Below are 17,998 nucleotides of genomic sequence, written 5' to 3' on the forward strand. Positions count from 1 at the left end.
GATCCATCGATCGCCGAGCGGAAAGGGGAAACTAGCCGAGCGCCGAGGTTGCCCATCGAGGGACTTCGGCCCCGGGGACGGTGTCGGTGGGGCAGCGGCCGGGCTGGGAGGACAACCGACATGTGGCTGCTTGGTAGCCGGCTCCCCTGCGCTTCCCTCGCCCCGAGGAGCCTCACGAGGCTTGTAGCGGAGGGCAAACCGGTGAGAGGTCTCTCTGTTTGCCCCGTTTCCCCCGTCTCGCGGCTGCTGCCCCGGTATCCTTGGGCGCACAACGTCCCTGCGAGGTAGGAAGGGACGTCCGGTCGCCCTCGGCGGAAACCAGGACCGAGGAGGTGACCTGGGTTGATCTGGAAAGCGTAATCGCATCTAATCTGGATTACAGGTGGCTGGGGCACCACCAGGAGATCCCAGGGCAGGGGAAAACGATGCAAGCAGGCATTAGCAAGCTAAGTACAGGTAGACTTTGACCTATAACCACAATTGAGCCCAACGTTTCCGTTATCGAGTGGGTTTTGCCCCGTTTTGCCTCTTTTCCTCGCCCCGGTTGTTAAGTGAATCACTGCAGTTGATGTTAGTAATCCAGTTGTTAAGTGAACCTACCCATGGACTTTGCTTGCAATTAGGTCGCAAAAGGTGATCACATGACCTTGGGACACCACAGCAGTCATAAGTATGAAGCAGCCTCTGAATGTTGATCACGTGGTCGGGAGGATGTTACAAAGGTCGTAAATGTGAAACCCGGCCACAGTTTTTCAGTACCATTGTAACTCTGAATGGTCACTAAATGAACTATCGTAAGTCAAGGACTATCTGTTGTCCCGTGACATGCTGCTAGGAAAAGAAGAAATATTTTGGTACAACTAGCAGTGGGATCAATTCTAAATATCTGAGGGAAGCTTTTCAAGCTAATTTTCTTCTTAAAGCTACTGTGTTGAAAAAGGCTATACAGGTAGTCCTTGATTTAACAACAGTTCATTTAGCGACCGTTCAAAGTTGTCACTGAAAAAAGTGACATTATTGTTCTGACCCAGCCTTCGCAGAAGCAAGAAACGGACTCCCTGCAAAAGAAAACTCCCTCTTTAATTACACCTTGGGAATTAGCTGCATTCACCAAGAGAAAGTCCAGGCAAGAGTCTTGCAAGAAGTTAACTGAATCAATAGTCCTTAGCAGCTTGTTATCATAATTCAAGGTTGTGAGCTCCCAGCCAGGAGACTGCAAATTAAGTCAGTTCAAACAGAGAAATAGATAAACCTCAGTCTGGCAAGCAGTCTTTGATGCACGGAACACAATGAGCAAAATCTCCAGAAATACGAACTGTTGTCTCCTACGACCACCACTCCCCTTTCCTTCTATTTATTCCCCAGCCAGGGAGGGGCCATTCAGCGTCCACCTTTGCTTTGCTTCCCGAGTCGATTCCTTGTCCTCTGTTATTCACAGAGGGACACGGTGGCTCAGTGGCTAAGACACTGAGCCTGTTGATCAGAGAGGTCAGCAGTTTGGCGGTTTGAATCCCTCGCGCTGTGTAGCAGAGGGAGCTCCCATTACTTCTGCCAGCCTAGCAGTTTGAAAGCATATAAAAATGCAAGGGGAAAAATAGGGATCACTTTGGTAGGAAGATAACAGCGTTCCATGCGCCTTCGGTGAACGAAGCTTCCCCAGGCTCCAGAACTGGCTCAAGTTCCTCCCCCACCTTCTCATCGTTCGAGTCTGCTGCCAGCCAACATGGTCTGCTCCAGCCATGTTGTGGCCAACTGGTGGGCCACATCGCTTATAACCATTGCAGCATCCCCATGATCGTGTGTTTTATCCTCAGCTGCTGGACAACTGGTTCATATTTATGACGGTTGCAGTGTCCCTGGGTTGTGTGATCCCCTTTTGCGGCCTTCTGACAAGCCGAGTCAAGGGGGAAGCCGGATTCGCTTCACAACGGTGTTACTACTTCAACAAGTGTAGTGATTCGCTTAACTAAAGTGGCAAGAAAAACCGTAAGGTGGGGCAGAGCTCACTTAACCCTTTATTGCTCCAACTTTCCCCCAACTATTCCCACGTTTCTGGCAAGTGCCAGAGCAAAATGATCACATGCACACACGCACACACACACACACACACACTTCCAGCAGCCTCTGGCTGCAAGTAACCCAGCACAACGCTGTGAGCACAACGGCTGCAAAACGGGAAATCCAGTGGGGCAAGGGAATAAGCCAATGAGTCCAGGAAGCAAAGGAACAAGGCAGTTAATCCAGGAAGCAAGAAATAAAGCAAGAAGTACAGGAAATGTTCAACATTGGCAACGGCACAAAAGCCTCCATGTTTTGTTCCCAACAAATGCCCCTCCTCACAGCATCTCCCTAAGTCTCAGTCCCTAGGTGTGCCTTGTGAAGAGGGGAGGGGTGCTCTCCTCCTGAGTAGTTGAGTCAGTCTGCGCTGTTCTCACCTTCTCTCCACTCTCCGTGCTCTTGGATCAGGAGGAGGTGGTTCTTGCTCATCGCCTGAGCTCCGTCTCTCATGTTCATGTTTGATCTCCATCGGCTCCAGTTCCGGCTTGTCTTCCTCCTCAGATTCAGACTCTGATGGGGGCATGACAACAACTGTTTCACTCAGCAACATATCTTTTGGGGTCAATTGTGGTCATAAGTCGAGGATTACCTGCATATTACATTTGCAAAGCAATTATATATCTATCTATCTATATCCCCCCACCACCACCCCAGGTGTTTGGAAACCAGCTGAGAACTTCAAGCTCCAATACGCTGCCAGAATCCCAGGTGGGACATTTTCAAGAGGGACCCGATTTGAAAGATTTCATATCTGGGGAACTTTCGGACAAAACCAAATGGGCAGAATACAAAGGCAATTTAAAGCGTCAAAAAGGAGAAAGGTACAGAGAAATATTCAGTCTCGTTTCTTGTAACCCATTCAAACCCACGTTAGCCTGTTGGTGTTTCATCTTTTGGCTCAGAGATTGGGGAAATGTTGATCCTTTTATGACTTGTGGGCTTCTGGGAGTTGAAGTCCACACGTCATAGAGGGGCCGTCATTCCCCGGTTCTCTTTTAGCAGAATGAAATAAAACCTTTCTCCTCCTCCTCTCCTTCCTTCCTTTCTTTTACTTCTTTCTTTTTCTTTCTTCTTTTTTTCGTATGTATGTATGTTCCAGCATAACTCTGGAGTGCCTCGAGCAATTTCCACCAAACTTTTGGTTACAACCCTTCCCTGCTCGTAAGACATCCCAGGTGTGTGTGTGTGTTCCAGCAAAACTCTGGAATGCCTGGGCTGTTAAGGAGAGAGAGTGCGGCATCCTAGAGTGGCAATCGTTTGTGATGTCATGGGAGGGAGAAGGGAGAGCCTAGGCTGTTAAGGAGAGCGAGCGCGGCGTCCTAGAGCAGCAATTGTTTGTGATGTCAGTTCCTTCGCAGCTTCCTCTGGAAAGCCAGCCGTGACGTTCGCCCTCCAGTGGGGAAGCACCTGATGGATTTGGGGGAAGGTGCCAGGATGGTAAACAGGGCGGGAAAGAGGAGCCCATGCGAGGGGGAAGGGAGAGGGCAGGGATGATGGGCATGGGAATAGGAAGAAGAAAGGCCCCCCTCAATGGCTCCCTGTCAGACAAATGCTTTGACATGTAGGAATACCTGTGCAATGCCAAGTTATCAGCTACTAGATAATAAAATGGTGCCATTGGATGGGGTGTCATAAACCTGTAGAAGCCTTAAGAAATCTATCACGTATTTTATATTCTTCTCTGTTGTTTTGTTGTCTTCGGCTTACAACAGTTTATTTAGTGAACATTTGAAGCTACAATGAAATATGAGCCAGCAGTGTGCAGCAGCTGCCAAAAAAGGCAACACAGTTCTAGGCTGCATCAACAGAGGGATAGAATCAAGATCACTGGAAGTGTTAATACCACCTTATAAGGCCTTGGGAAGGCCACACTTGGAATATTTGAATCCAGTTTTGGTCGCCACGATGTAGAAAAGATGTGGAGACTCTAGAAAGAGTGCAGAGAAGAGCAACAAAGAGGATTAGGGGACTGGAGACTAAAACATATGAAGAACGGTTGCAGGAACTGGGTATGTTTAGCTTAAGAGAAAGAAGGACCAGGGGAGACATGATAGCATTGTTCCAATATCTCAGGGGTTGCCACAAAGAAGAGGGAGTCAAACTATTCTCCAAGGCACCTGAGGGTAGAACAAGAAGCAATGGGTGGAAACTAATCAAGGAGAGAAGTAACTTAGAACTGAGGAGAAATTTCCTGACAGTGAGAACAATTAATCAGTGGAACAGAAGTTGCCTCCAGAAGTTGTGAATGCCCCAACACTGGAAGTCTTTAAGAAGATGTTGTATAGCCATTTGTCTGAAGCGGTGTAGGGTTTCCTGCCTAGGCTGGGGGTTGGACTAGAAGACCTCCAAGGTCCCTTCCAACTCTATTATTGTATTGTATTATATTGAAAAAAAAAGTGACCCGACCGTTTTACACCCTTACAACTATTGCAGCTGCCCAGTGGTCATATGAGCAAAAGTCAGAGAGTTGACTCATACTTATGACAGTTGTAGAGTCCCAGGTTCATGTAACAATCTTTTGTGACCTCCTAACAAGAGAAGCCAAACTTTAACAACTGCAGTGATTCACTTAACCGTGGCAGGAAAGGTTGTAAAATGGGACGAAAAGCACTTATCAAATGTCTCGCTTAACAACAGAAATTTTGTCTCAATTGAGGACTACCTATATAAAAAAACATCAGCCCCCCCCCCCCCCCCCCTTTCCGGCATAAAATTCCACATCATTCCTGGATGGATTTGTTTGAAGTGTAATTAAAGAAGAATTTGAGAATGTGAAGAGGATTGATACAGAAAGACAAAAAACATTTCTAAAACAGAGATAATTGGCGAACTAAAACAAGCTTTTTATTTTTAGGTTACGGCTCCCTCCCTGGTTGAAAACCGAGATCCCCATTGGGAAAAACTATAATAAACTGAAGAACACGCTGCGCAATTTAAATCTACATACGGTAGGTATAGTGTCAGTACCAACACTTGTTCCGGTTTGGAAATTTTTATTTTTCTCCTCCTTTTCTTCCTATATGTCAGGGGTGTCCAAACTTGGGAATTTTAAGACTTGTGGACTTCAACTTCCAGAATTCCCCAGCCAGCCATGCTGGCTGGGGAATTCTGGGAGTTGAAGTCCACAAGTCTTAAAGTTCCCAAGTTTGGACACCCCTGCTATATGTGATTGGGCCGAATGTGAAGGAGATAACAGAACCGCAGTAGCTTTTTCAGACATTTAAGCGAAAAATCCATTTTAAATTCTTCATGAAAAGTTTCCCTTAAATTTCCAGTTTAGGTTAACTTTTTTCTTTTAAATTCAAGGTTTTTTACTTTTTTAATACAAATTATACATATTGTAGAAACGCAGCGTTGTCTGTGTCTTTTCTTTTACATCCTCTTCTTTACATAGTCCATTTTACATCATGGTTTCGTTTTCCCTTTCTGCCAAATTATTCCCTTCCATTCTTTTCCATCTTTATAGTTATTTTTTTCTTAATGCATGAGCAATATCTTCAATTGCGCCGTCAACGGTACACCAAGTTTTCATTTCTTATTTTCTCCTTTGGTATATTTTGCTATAAGCAACATATATCTTCTAATTCAATTTATACGTAGGTATGTGAGGAGGCCAGGTGTCCAAACATTGGAGAATGCTGGGGGGGAGGAGAATATGCTACCGCTACAGCCACTATCATGGTAAGTTCATCTGGCGGGCCACAACATTAAGGATTAGATCCAGAAAGACCCAGATTTAAACCATAGAGTCGCCCTTTCCATATTATTGCATAATGCAGGGAGCGTTGCAAAACAGCCTTTAGTATATGGGTCAACTTCACACCCCCAGTTCAGATGGGGGAGTTCTCCTCGGAATGTGCCATCGGCCGCCCCAGAGGGGGCTCTTTGTTGAGCTGTGGGGTCATTGGTGCTCTCTGAGGTGGGCTGTTTCCTTGCAGATGCTTCCTGACCCAAACAAGATGACATCCTCTGTACTGATGATGTTACCTAGTTGGGTCATGAAATGTCTGCAAGAAAGCCACAGCGATCAGGGAGCACCAATGACCCCACAGTCCTCTTCCTCCTCCTCTCCACAACCCCCCCTCCCTTCTAGCACTGATGATGTTACCTAGTTGGGTCATGAAACGCCTGCAAGAAAAGCACCAAGCTGAGAGAGAACTAAGGACCCCATAGTCTTCCTCCTCCTCTCCACAAACCCCACTCCCTCTTAGCACTGATGATGTTATCTAGTTGGGTCATGAAATGTCTGCAAGAAAGCCACAGCAATCAGAGAGCACCAATGAACCCACAGTCCTCCTCTCCACAAGCCCCACTCCCTTCTAGCACTGATGATATTACTTAGTTGGATAATGAAATCTCCGCAAGAAAGCCACCAAGCTCAGAGAGCACCAAGGACCCCAGAGATGTTCTCCTCCTCCTCCAACTCCAAATCCTTCTAGCAATGATCATGTTACTTAGATGGGTAACGAAACGTCTATAAGACAGTAACCAAGTTCAGGGAGCACCAAGCCCCATCTTGCCAGTTTTGACGGTCCCCACTACCAAATTTGTCTTTGCCACTTTCCCATTCTTGAATCCAGAGACTGATACCTCTGGTCTCCATGCCATCCGGTATGGAGGTATTTCATCGTTCGCAGTCGGACACGCAGGCAGTTCAAATAATTTGAAAAAAACGGGGTTTTTTTAGATGGGAAAAAAAAACCCTCGTCTCTTTTCTATTTTAGCTAATGGGGGACACGTGTACGAGGGGTTGTCGCTTCTGCTCGGTGAAGACATCAAGAAACCCTCCCCCGTTGGACCCCGAGGAACCGTATAACACCGCAAAAGCAATTGCAGAATGGGGACTGGATTATGTCGTGCTGACCTCTGTAGACAGGGATGGTATGTTGTGTTACTTGGCCGGCGAGAAAACAAAATAATACTATGCCGATTTACAACCATAATTGAGCCCAGGATTGCTCTGGTTAAGTGAGACATTTGTTAAGAGAATTTTCCCCGGTTTACGAAAGATGTAAACTTAAACATCTTCCTTGCCACCGTTGTTAAGTGAATCATTGCAGCGGTTAAGTCAGCCACACGGATGTTAAGTGAATCTGGCTTCCCCATTGACTTTGCTTGTCGGAAGGTGGCAAAAGAGGATCGCATGACACACACACACCCCAGGACACTACGACCGTCATAAATACGAGTCAGTTGTCAGGTTGTCTGAATTTTGATCCCATGTCCATGGGGATGCTGGAAGCGTCGTAAGTGTGAAAAACAGTCATAGCTCACTTTTTAGTGCCGTTGTCACTTGGAACAATGAATGGTGTTAAATCAAGGACCACCTGTATACAAAAATCTCAGAGAGTGAATACAAAGGTGAAAAAAAAAATGCATGTAATCAATGTTTTCCCGCAAGTTACAGGTATTTCTGTGTCTTTTAGGCAAAATAGGTAATTTTGGGATATCTTCAGTGGATTTCTCCAATTTTCCATTTATTCCTTTGCTGTTTTAATTTTCCCTATTTCTAGAAATGAGTCCATAAACACATGCAAAAAAGAAAAGGGAGTCTCTTGTTAGAGAACATATGTTGTGGCATTTTTGGGCCATTTTCTAGGCCGTTCTGGGGGCATTTTTGGAATATTTTCCAGGCCATTTCAGCGCCGTTTTTAGGCACGGTTTCAGGCAGATTTTTACTCAAAAAATGGCCAAAAGGGTTCACCATCACTGCCCTAAGTCTTCTTCCCAAAAAATATCTCACAAATTCCCCTTCCCCAATCATTAACATTTTAAATTCCCAACATTAGATTAGATTCAAAATTAATAATATTATTGAACTGTCTACTTTCACATTCCCATCTCCTGATCTACCTTCTTATATATATTTACTAATATTTACCCTATGATTATGCTTTTCTTCTATTGACCTTTTCCTGATTATCCATCCATCCATCTTTACAGTTCAGAGTTGAAAAGAGATAGCCATAATAACAGGAAAGGAAAGGAAGAGAGGAGGAGAGGAGAAGAAAGGAAAGGGGAAAGAAGGAAGAAAGAGGAAAGGAGAGAAAGGAGGGAAGGGATAGAAAGAGAAGGCGGGAGGGCAGGAGGAGGAAGAGGAAAATAGGAGTAGGGGAGAGGCAAGGGAAGAAGGGAAGGGAAAGGAGAGGAGGAAGGAAGGAAGAGAAGGGAGGGAGGGTGAAAAGAAAAGAAAAAAAATAGGGTGATGATAATGCAAAATAGGGGTATGGGATGGTAAGGAAAGCAATCCAGAATGTATATTTTAACCTTTTATATGGAAAAGCAAATACATAGAAGTGATAAAGATAAATAAGAATAATAACTATGTGAATGTACACCTGTAACTATATATAAGGCAATTTTTTAAAAAACTTTTTAAAAAAAACCTTTACAGATCTTTCCGATGGAGGCGCAGAACATTTTGCCAAGACCGTCTCTCACTTAAAAGAAAGGTAAGAGGAAACACGGATACGCCGAAGGCAAAAACTTTTCCCTGTTTTTGAAAAGAGATTCCCTGAAGAGGTTTTCCCGACTCTTGCGCAAGTTTACACACCTTCCTTGCATTGCAGGAATCCCAACATTCTGGTGGAATGCTTGACGCCTGACTTCCGAGGGGACCTCGGCGCGGTGGAGAAAGTGGCTTTGTCTGGATTAGATGTCTATGCCCACAATGTGGAGACCGTTCCCGAATTGCAGAGGTGATGGGAGGTGATCTTTCAGCCAGAGAATGTCCTCGTTCCAGGGGACATTGGTTTTGTTTTTTCTTAATATATTTTTAATTTATCAATAAGTACTAGCTGGATAGAAGGGAAGCGGTGGCTCAGTGGCTAAGATGCTGAGCTTGTCGATCAGAAAGTTTGCCGGATTGAATCCCTAGCGCCGCGTAGCGGAGTGAGCTCCCATTACTTGTCCCAGCTTCTGCCAACCTAGCCGTTCGAAAGCACATAAAAAATGCAATTAGAAAAATAGGTGGGAAGGGAACAGCATTCCGTGCGCCTTCGGTGTTTAGTCATACCAGCCACACGACCATGGAGACGGCTTTGAAACAGAGATGAGCACTGCCCCCTAGAGTCGGGAATGACTGGCACATATGTGCAAGGGGAACCTTTACACTTTAACCGTATAAGCTGGATACCTGTACTTCGCGACGAAACTATGTGATCGGGCAATGCAGGAAAAATCCGGTTCAATTCGTTGACTCAGTGGTGGCCGCAGCACTGTGATAGTTTCTATCTAGTTTCTTGCATAAGGGAATATCGCTCCCACCGCCTAGAGTCCGGAAGCAGTTCCATAAGTGGAAGGCGTAGACATTTTGGTGAGGTACCGATGTTTAGTACTGTAAGGAGCTCCAGACCACTCCTGAGTGAAGGAGTGGAATGTCTGTCAGTTTGAACTGAGGTAACGGAATGTGAGGCAACTGGCAGTTGGAACAGAGTTCTTTTCGGGTAGGGAGAGGGAGTAGAACTCCTTAGCATCAGAGCGTGTTAATTAATGTATAAGAAATACTAATGATCTGATGGTCATTTCGAAAAATCCTAGCGAGCACCTAGAAGCCAAGAGGCTCTGCCACCTCCATTTCCTCTTCCCCCTCGGAGCTCTCGGATTGCCTTGATTCTGACCCCAACTCCCACGCCTCCTCCTCTCCATTGATTCGGCTGTTGGAGGGACAGGTGGTCGACAGACCACAACAGCACTTACAATGAGGACCCATCGAAAGCCTTACAACATTGCAATGAGGGTCCATCGGACAAGCAATCAAAAGAGGACGGCTTGAGGCCAATTGACCCCAATTCGCTGTCCAGCATTTTATTATTATAAAGATTTTGCCAACTTGTCGTAGCAACGGGGCAGTTTCCCATTCCTTTAACCTCAACGTTACAACAGAGTTATATTTACATCCACTTTAAGCACACGCTTCCTCTTTTCCTGTGACATCTTGCCGGCAAAGCAACTGCCAGTGCTGCAGACCACAATTTTGACATACTTAAAGGTCACAATTTCGGCACATAGAATAGTATTGATTTTATTTCAGTCCTTAATATGCCTGATAACCACCTCCTCTTCCAGTGGCACCATCTTGTTTTTCAGTTCTGTGCCTGCGGATAACAATTTTCATTGCAAAAATTTACTTTCTCCCCATTTTTAAAAGTTTTGCGCATGCGCAAACCTTTTCATTTGCAAATGTGCTTGCGCATGGAGCATTTTTTTTTTGCACACCCCGAACCGCCAGTAATGCCAGCAGCAACCTACCCTTGGCTCCGGAATATAGGATGCACCTTAGTTTTTTGGGAGGAAAATAATAATAAGAAAATTCTGCCTCTGCCTACCAGCATCCCTGGTATTCAGCTGACACATGGGAACAAAGTCAGCCAATGAATAGGCAGAGCAACTAAGTCAGCCAATGGGGGCTATTTGGACTCTGAAACAGTATTTGCTGGGTGAGCAACAAAGAGACAGGAAGGAGCCTGGCTTAGCCTAGAACTGAAAGTGAAACTGCTTGTGTTTTGCTTGTATTGACTGCTACCTTGGAAAACCTGCTTTTGGTAATGTATTGTATATAATAATTATTATTATTATTTTGAATCCTGCTAAATCAGTTATTGTGATTTCTGAATGTGATTGCTGCTGCAAACTCTGACCAGCCAGGTCAGCTTCAGCACTTACTGCAGCCTGATTCAGAACAGCTGATTGGCGGGTGGATCACACTGTCCGAATACCCCCAATCAGCTGTCCCAGGCTGCAGGGATTGCCACAGACCATTGCCGCCTCCACGCCTCGCGTTTTTGGCCTCTGGTGGGTGAGGCTACATTCGGTGTATAAGACACACCCAAATTTTCACCCTCTTTTTTAAGGGGGGGAGGTGCGTCTTATACTCTGAAAAATGGGGTGATTTTTTCTTCTTCTTCTTGCACCTCTCCTGTCAGCAAATCCCAAAGTGGGCTGGGAGAATTCTGGGAGTTGAAGTCCACCCATCTGAAAGTTGCAAGCTGAAGAACCACTGTTCTTAATGTTCTGCGGTCTCAGTGTAGGGATCAAACTTAGCCAGAGCTGCAACAAACCTAAGATCCACCCCGCGTTGGTCTAAAACCTTTCGCATGCCTTTTTTCTTGCAGCAAAGTTCGCGATCCACGGGCAAACTTTGAGCAATCCGTTCGTATTTTGAAGCATGCCAAGGAAGTTCAGCCTGACGTGATTTCTAAAACGTCGATCATGCTTGGCCTGGGGGAGACGGACGAACAGTTGCATGCCACCCTGGAGAGTAAGTAGAGAGAAGGGATAAGTAGCGTAGGGGTTAAAAAAAAAAGTGAAGTTGGCCACTCCAAATGGGCACTCCATGCTCCACCCCTATTTATTTGCGTCGTAGACAGCTAATCCCCGAGAGGTGAAATGATTGTCAGCTCTCACCTCACAATCAGGAGGATGTGAACTCAATCCTAGGTAGAGGCAGATATTTCTCTCTCTGGGCACAATGAGAATATATCTTCTGAAGAAAACTCCGCACTGGTGACAGGAAAGTCATCCGGCCAGTAAACACTCTGCTAGCTCCATTCTGTTGTCCAGACTTCACCCCGCAAGGGATTACGGCAGGGGTGGGTTATGGCTTCTTCTACTACTGGTTTGCTCAGGGACGCGCTTTGGGCGCCCGCTTGCGCGGAAGCAAAAACAAGATAGCAGCACCTACGGTGCCGCCGATAGAACTGGTTCGGGCAGCCAAACCGGTAGGAACCCACCTCTGGATTAGGGTTCGTTAAAAGAGGATGATGTAGACAGCTAATCCTCAATTTAATGACCCACAATTGAGCCCCAAAATTCTGTTGTTAAATGAGACAAGTGTTAAGGGCGTTTTGCCTCATTTTACAACTTTCCTTGCCACAGCGGTTAAGTCAGGGTGTCCAAACTTGGGAACTTTAAGACTTGTGAGTTGAAGTCCACAAGTCTTAAAGTTCTCAAGTTTGGACACCCCTGGGTTAAGTGAATCACTGCCGTTTGTTAAGTTGGTAACACAGGTTAAGGGAATCCAGCTTCCCCCGTTAACTTTGCTTGTTAGGCCGCAAAATGTGACCTCAGGACGCTGCAACCGTCAGAAGTACAAGCCAGTTGCCAAGCATTTGAATGGTTTGATCATGTGACCACATGGAGGATGCAGTGGTCATAAGTGTGAAAAAAGGTCATAAGTTGCTTTTTTCAGTGCCGTGGTAACTTTGAACGGTCACTAAATGAACTGTTGTAAGTCGAGGACTGCCTGCAGAGGATTCACACAACAAAAAGGCTTAGATTATTTTTTTTAACATCTCGCTTCGTTTTCGTTTTTCTCTCTCTTTGAACAGAAAAGAACAGAACAGAATAACAGAGTTGGAAGGGACCTTGGAGGTCTTCTAGTCCAACCCCCTGCCTCGGCAGGAAACCCGACACCACTTCTTTGCATTTTTCTTTACTTTTTATATTTTCCTTCGTTTGTATGAAGCCTTCTTATATCTTGGTATAGGTCAGGGGTGTCCAAACTTGGGAACTTTAAGACTTGTGGACTTCAACTCCCAGAATTCCCCAGCCAATTCCCCATGGCTGGCTGGGGAATTCTGGGAGTTGAAGTCCACAAGTCTTAAAGTTCCCAAGTTTGGACACCCCTGGTATAGGTAGTCCTTGACTTACAACAGTGTCAACACATAAAACATTGGCATATTTGTTATAAGTTCCCATGGTGAGGAAAGCAGGGGGTGGGGGGAGCGCATTCTACATATACCTTCGACGAGCCGGATCTCAGATTACTACCGCAGGCTTGTGAGGCGTACACCTTGTTGGCGAATGTGATTTATGACACAGACAGAGGGGAGGGAAGGAACGGGGTAAAGTTCAGCCATAATGCAAATGAGTATAGATCTGACTGCAATGAGGTATTGCCGAAATGGTGTTCCTAATTGGTTTTCTATTGAAACTTGGCTCAAGGCTCATGAATTAATTAGGGCATCTTTCGGAAACCTGACACACAGTTTATTTAGTGGCCACTCAATGTTACAATGGCATTGAATATAGTGACGTATGACCGTTTTTCACACTTACGACTGTTGTAGCATCCACGTGGTCACATGATCAAAATTCAGATGCCTGGCAACTGACTCATATTTATGACGGTTTCAACATCCTGGGGTCATGTTTTGAGACCTTCTGACAAGCAGAGTCAATGGGGAAGCCAGATTCACTTAACAACCATGTTACTCACTTAACAACTCCGGCAAGAAAGGTTGTAAAATGGGGGGAAATTCACTTTGCAAAGGTCTTGGCAATATAAATTTTGGACTCGTTTATGAACGTACATCGATAACTACCCACATTTGCAAATTTGGATAAAATTGTTGTTAAACAAGATAGGAGAAAAATGCCAAATCCTGGTTCTGTCATTTACTAAGAGTATCTTATTTTTTTTAACGAAAAATAGGATTACGTGAAGCTGATGTGGATTGCTTGACCTTGGGACAGTATATGCAGCCAACAAAACGGCATCTAAAGGTATTTTATTTTAGAACTAACTAGCTGATAATCTGGCGTTGCCCAGGTATTCATTTATAGGGGTGAAATGTCTGGATCAAAAGTAATTTCTAACGTTGGATTTTCCCCCCTTACCAGAGGGAGCCTCCTTGTGGAGTACTGTGAAGCTGTTACCATGGCAAATCCACTGTGCTGTACAGTAGAAGCCATTTTAGGCAGTATAGTAGAAGCCATTTTAAGGCACAACAGGCTGCATCTTAACAGAACACACACTCCTAGGGGTTTTAAGGGTGCCTTACCCCCACAGTATTTGTTTCCAAAGAGTAAGTCATCTGTGTACCAAGTTTGGTTGAAATTGCTCGAGGCGTTCCAGAGTTCTAATGGAACGCACGCACACACACCCATTTTTATAGAGAGAGAGATTGGAAGTCTTAAGGCTGTTCATTGCTTCCGATACTCTAAAACCTGTTATATCTGGACTAATATTAAATTGTATTTTTTTGCTGGCAATAAACATTTTGAATGGAGATCCAGATGTTTGGTTCGTAACATCCCATCCGAAGCCCAAAACGGGGGATTGGAGCACTTTGGAAAGTATTCCACAATCAAAATACGCTCGGAGTGTCCCAAAAGACCTTTTTGAATGTTTGAAAAATGCTCAAAACCTTCCTTTTTTCAATCTTTGAAGTCATTTTTTCCCCCACATTTAAGGGAGGGCTTGTAACAAGATGGTTCGATTTCAGAGTAGTTCAAATTTAAACATTCTGCATACCATGACAGTTAGCAGCAAGCCGTGCAGTTCCTTACCACCACCACCACCCAAAATGGGTCCAAAATTAAAAAGTGTTTCTAAACCTGTACATTTGCTCAGTTTTGAAATTTAATAGGTTTCCAAAAGGATCATTTTTGTTCTTTCCCTTTTGCACAAGGAAAAGGAAGGATTCTGCCCTTAAAATAGTTCTAAATTAAGTACAGATAATCCTTGGCTTACGACAATTGAACCCCAGATTTCTATTGCTAAGTGAGTTTTACCCCGTTTTACGACCTTCCTTGACACAGTTGTTAAGTGAATCCCTTCAGTTGTTAAAACTAGTAACACTTTGCTAAGTGAATCTGTGTCACGTCAGCCAGTTGTCAAGCGCCTGAATGTCGATCGCATGACCATGGGTTAATGCAACGGTCGTTAAGTATGAAAAATGGTCATAAGTCACTTTTTTCCATGTCACAACTCCAAACATTCATTAAATGAACTGTTGTAAGTGGAGGACTCCCTGTATAAACGGGCTTTTGCGAAAGCAATTAGAAAACTACCCAACTTTCAGATGGCCCAGAGCTCAACTGCCTTTATAATATCATTATTTTTTTTCCTAGGTGGAAGAATATGTTGCTCCGGAGAAATTTAAACACTGGGAGAAAGTTGGAAACAACCTCGGATTTCATTACACAGCTAGTGGGCCTCTTGTGCGTTCTTCTTACAAAGCAGGTACGAGTTGTCCGATTAGCAGGACCACAAGCGAGTCACTCAGCCCAGCCACAGTATCCAGAGCTCAACAGGTTGCTCAAGGATTGCTAATTAAATTATTACTGGTAAATTGTATTTGCACTTCAATTGGGCAATTTGCCATTGCTTCCTTCTCAGGGCTTAAGAGAGACTGACTGGCTGAAGCCTAGCTGGCTTCCGTGTCTGAGGCAGGACTAGAACACAAGATTGTCTACTACTACAGAAACGCAGCCCAAATGTACAGGATTTATATTTTACTAGCTGATAAACTGGCGTTGACCGGGTATTTATTTATAGGGGGAAATGTCTGGACCAAACATAATTTTTAATGCTGGATTTTCCCCCTTACCTTTGTGGAGTACGTGAAGCCATTACCATGGCAACTGCGCTGCACCGTAGAAGCCATTTTACGCAGTACGGTAGAAGACATTTTAAGGCACAACAGGCTGTATCTTAACAGAAAACACACCCCGAGGGGTGTTTGGGGTTGTTACCCCCACAGTATTTGTTTCCAGAGAGTAAGTCATCTGTGTACCAAGTTTCGTTGAAATTGCTCAAGGCGTTCCAGAGTTATGCTGGAAACATACACACACACACAGAGAGCCATTTATATATATATAAATTTCCACCAACTGGTTGAACGGGTCCAACACTTCAATTATTAATCCATTAGATCCTCAGGAAGACTTTAGAAGTCCAGTGTGCAGCAGACTACAGCCAGGATTAATTTAGATGTAAATTGCTATGTAATTTGCATCATTTGTTGTAACCTGGAAGCTCTCTTACAGGTGCGCTTTAAAATCAGAATATGCTCTGGTTGAACGACAGCAATATTTGAGAAGCTTTAAAAATGTTATTTCAGAGCTGTTAACATGTTTGAAGCGTCCTGTTAGGTACAATAACTAATTTCTGAGTCACTGGGAAGGTTTTGGGTAGTATTCAGCTTTAAAAACCAAAGGATGATAATTTTTTGAAATCTCTTTTGCTTTTTTGACTATGCTGAAACTTTAGGAGCACCAAATAGCACAGAAGCTATTAGTTGCTCTTGAATTTTTGATTTCCCCCCCCCACAAAAAGGTCCATTTCATATTCAGATTCTTTGCCGTAATTGATGGCTCTCTTGTATTTTCCTGCAATAATGACAAAAAATGGACAACGGAATATTTTTACCGCTTGGTTAAAACGTCTTGCTTTTGTTTTGGGTTTTGCACAGGTGAATTTTTCTTGAAAAACTTAATCCACAAGAGAAAGAAGAAGGACATCTGATGCGTCTTAAGACCGAGAAAAAGAATTCCACTCTTATGTTCTAGATGGCAGCATCACGGATAAACGCAATGAAAACAAATTGGAAAGCTTTTGTTGCTTTATAAAAAAAAAAAGATTACATAATATTTTATTTGTTCCTGGACCCTGACACGTTCTGATATTGTACAAAACAAAGATATCACTCATTATCCAATAAGTGACGTTCGGACACATCAAGAAAAACAGAGGTAGAATGAGACACATACATTAAGGAATCATAAGATGCATTTTCCCCTCTCATCTATAATCATGGTTTGTTCCATTATTAGTCCCCATCGCATCGCTAAACGTCTTTTCAATGACACTCAGCACACGAGCGATTCTCAGTCATCATCCCCGTTTGCATAAAATACAATGAAATGACTTTTCTCGTTGGCCTTAAATAGGATTAGAAGCATATCTGTACCGTAAATGATATTCTTAATTAAACTGTTGGATTGGAAATGATATTTGTGATTAAACTGTTGGATTGGAGCTCGGCTGCAATATTATCTTTTCCCTGACCGCTTTATAAAAAAGGTATGAATGAGGCTCTTAAGTCAAAAATGAACCAATGTGCTAATTTTGAGGCTGTTAGACAAAGCGGTCCCTCGAAGATTTGTTTGCAGTTGATCCAAGGAAAAAAGTGGACTTCTGTTTTATTTGTATTCAGTACAAGTGTGTTTGAGAATTAAGCCACAATACCACTGCAGTGATGGGTATTCCAGTTTTATGTTTATTCCTGTGGGTACCGAAAAACGGAAGCATCCTTTGGTCATTATTTTGTGTGTCGTAGTTTACTGGGACAAACTGCAGAAAAAAAAATCGGATTTCTGTCTTATAATAAGGATGTGAAAAGATACTGGTAATGCCCAAGACTCTGCAAAACAAACACATTTCCCCAGATATTTTAAGGATGTTGTGTGTCCCAGTTCACACAGCGTGTTTAAAACCATACTTTGCTTGCTTGGTCTTGGCTTACGGTACGTACCCGACCAACTTGGATTTATTCGGTAAACCGTGGTTACAATAAGTCAGCTTAATGTAACATACTAAAATCAGATCAATTCCATACCTGGAAGTCCCGAGTCTGCTTTTAACCACAATAAGAAATGTGTTTTGCTTAGCTTCTAAGGTAAGAAAGTGATGGTCAACATATCAGCAATTGAAGAGAAAGCAGAATTAATAATTCCTTATTTTGGGTCTTCTCTGGAATAAGCATTATTTTTATGCAAAGTACCTCAACCGTCATTTCATTAATGCCTTGATTTCACTCATGGAAAAAAGTATCCCTTTGCCTTTGCTGGAGACTTCCATACCAGACAAGTCTTAATTTAAACTTCCAACATGAATAATGTTACATGGTATTAATAGGTTACTATCTATTCAATAGGATAGGAAATGTCTTGCTTGCTTCTACTTTCAATCTGTCAAAGCTAAAGTTTTAAGTCTGTGAAATCTTGCAAAAATACCCCTAAAATCTTGGAAGTTCAAAGCCGATGCGTTGTCCCGTTAAAAAAATATTTAAAAACATGATGGCTGTATAGTTAACACGTCATTGGTAGAAGTTACAATACTAGAAAAATAGACCTTATAATAAAAGGGAATCTGGTTGAAAATGTCCCAGGTAACGACGGAGCTTTATCTCAATAGTTCGTATGAAATCCTTTT

At 43.6% G+C, this 17,998-nt stretch overlaps 1 protein-coding gene across 1 annotated transcript; it reads left to right on the top strand.

Annotated features, from left to right (window-relative positions):
* Positions 1–2: 2 nt before the first annotated feature.
* LIAS (lipoic acid synthetase) lies at positions 3–17,858 on the top strand. The gene is made up of 11 exons (XM_081959022.1): positions 3–201; positions 2,713–2,879; positions 4,913–5,006; positions 5,659–5,739; positions 6,783–6,939; positions 8,453–8,510; positions 8,628–8,756; positions 11,172–11,317; positions 13,493–13,563; positions 14,914–15,025; positions 16,257–17,858. Exons 1-11 carry the CDS (start codon positions 121–123, stop codon positions 16,307–16,309), a joined length of 1,149 nt encoding a protein of 382 aa, XP_081815148.1. The 5' UTR covers positions 3–120; the 3' UTR covers positions 16,310–17,858.
* The last annotated feature ends 140 nt before the right edge of the window (positions 17,859–17,998 follow it).

The sequence above is a fragment of the Natrix helvetica genome, assembly GCF_964273705.1.
Source record: "Natrix helvetica genome assembly, chromosome: 7".
Classification (NCBI taxonomy): Eukaryota; Metazoa; Chordata; class Lepidosauria; order Squamata; family Natricidae; genus Natrix; species Natrix helvetica.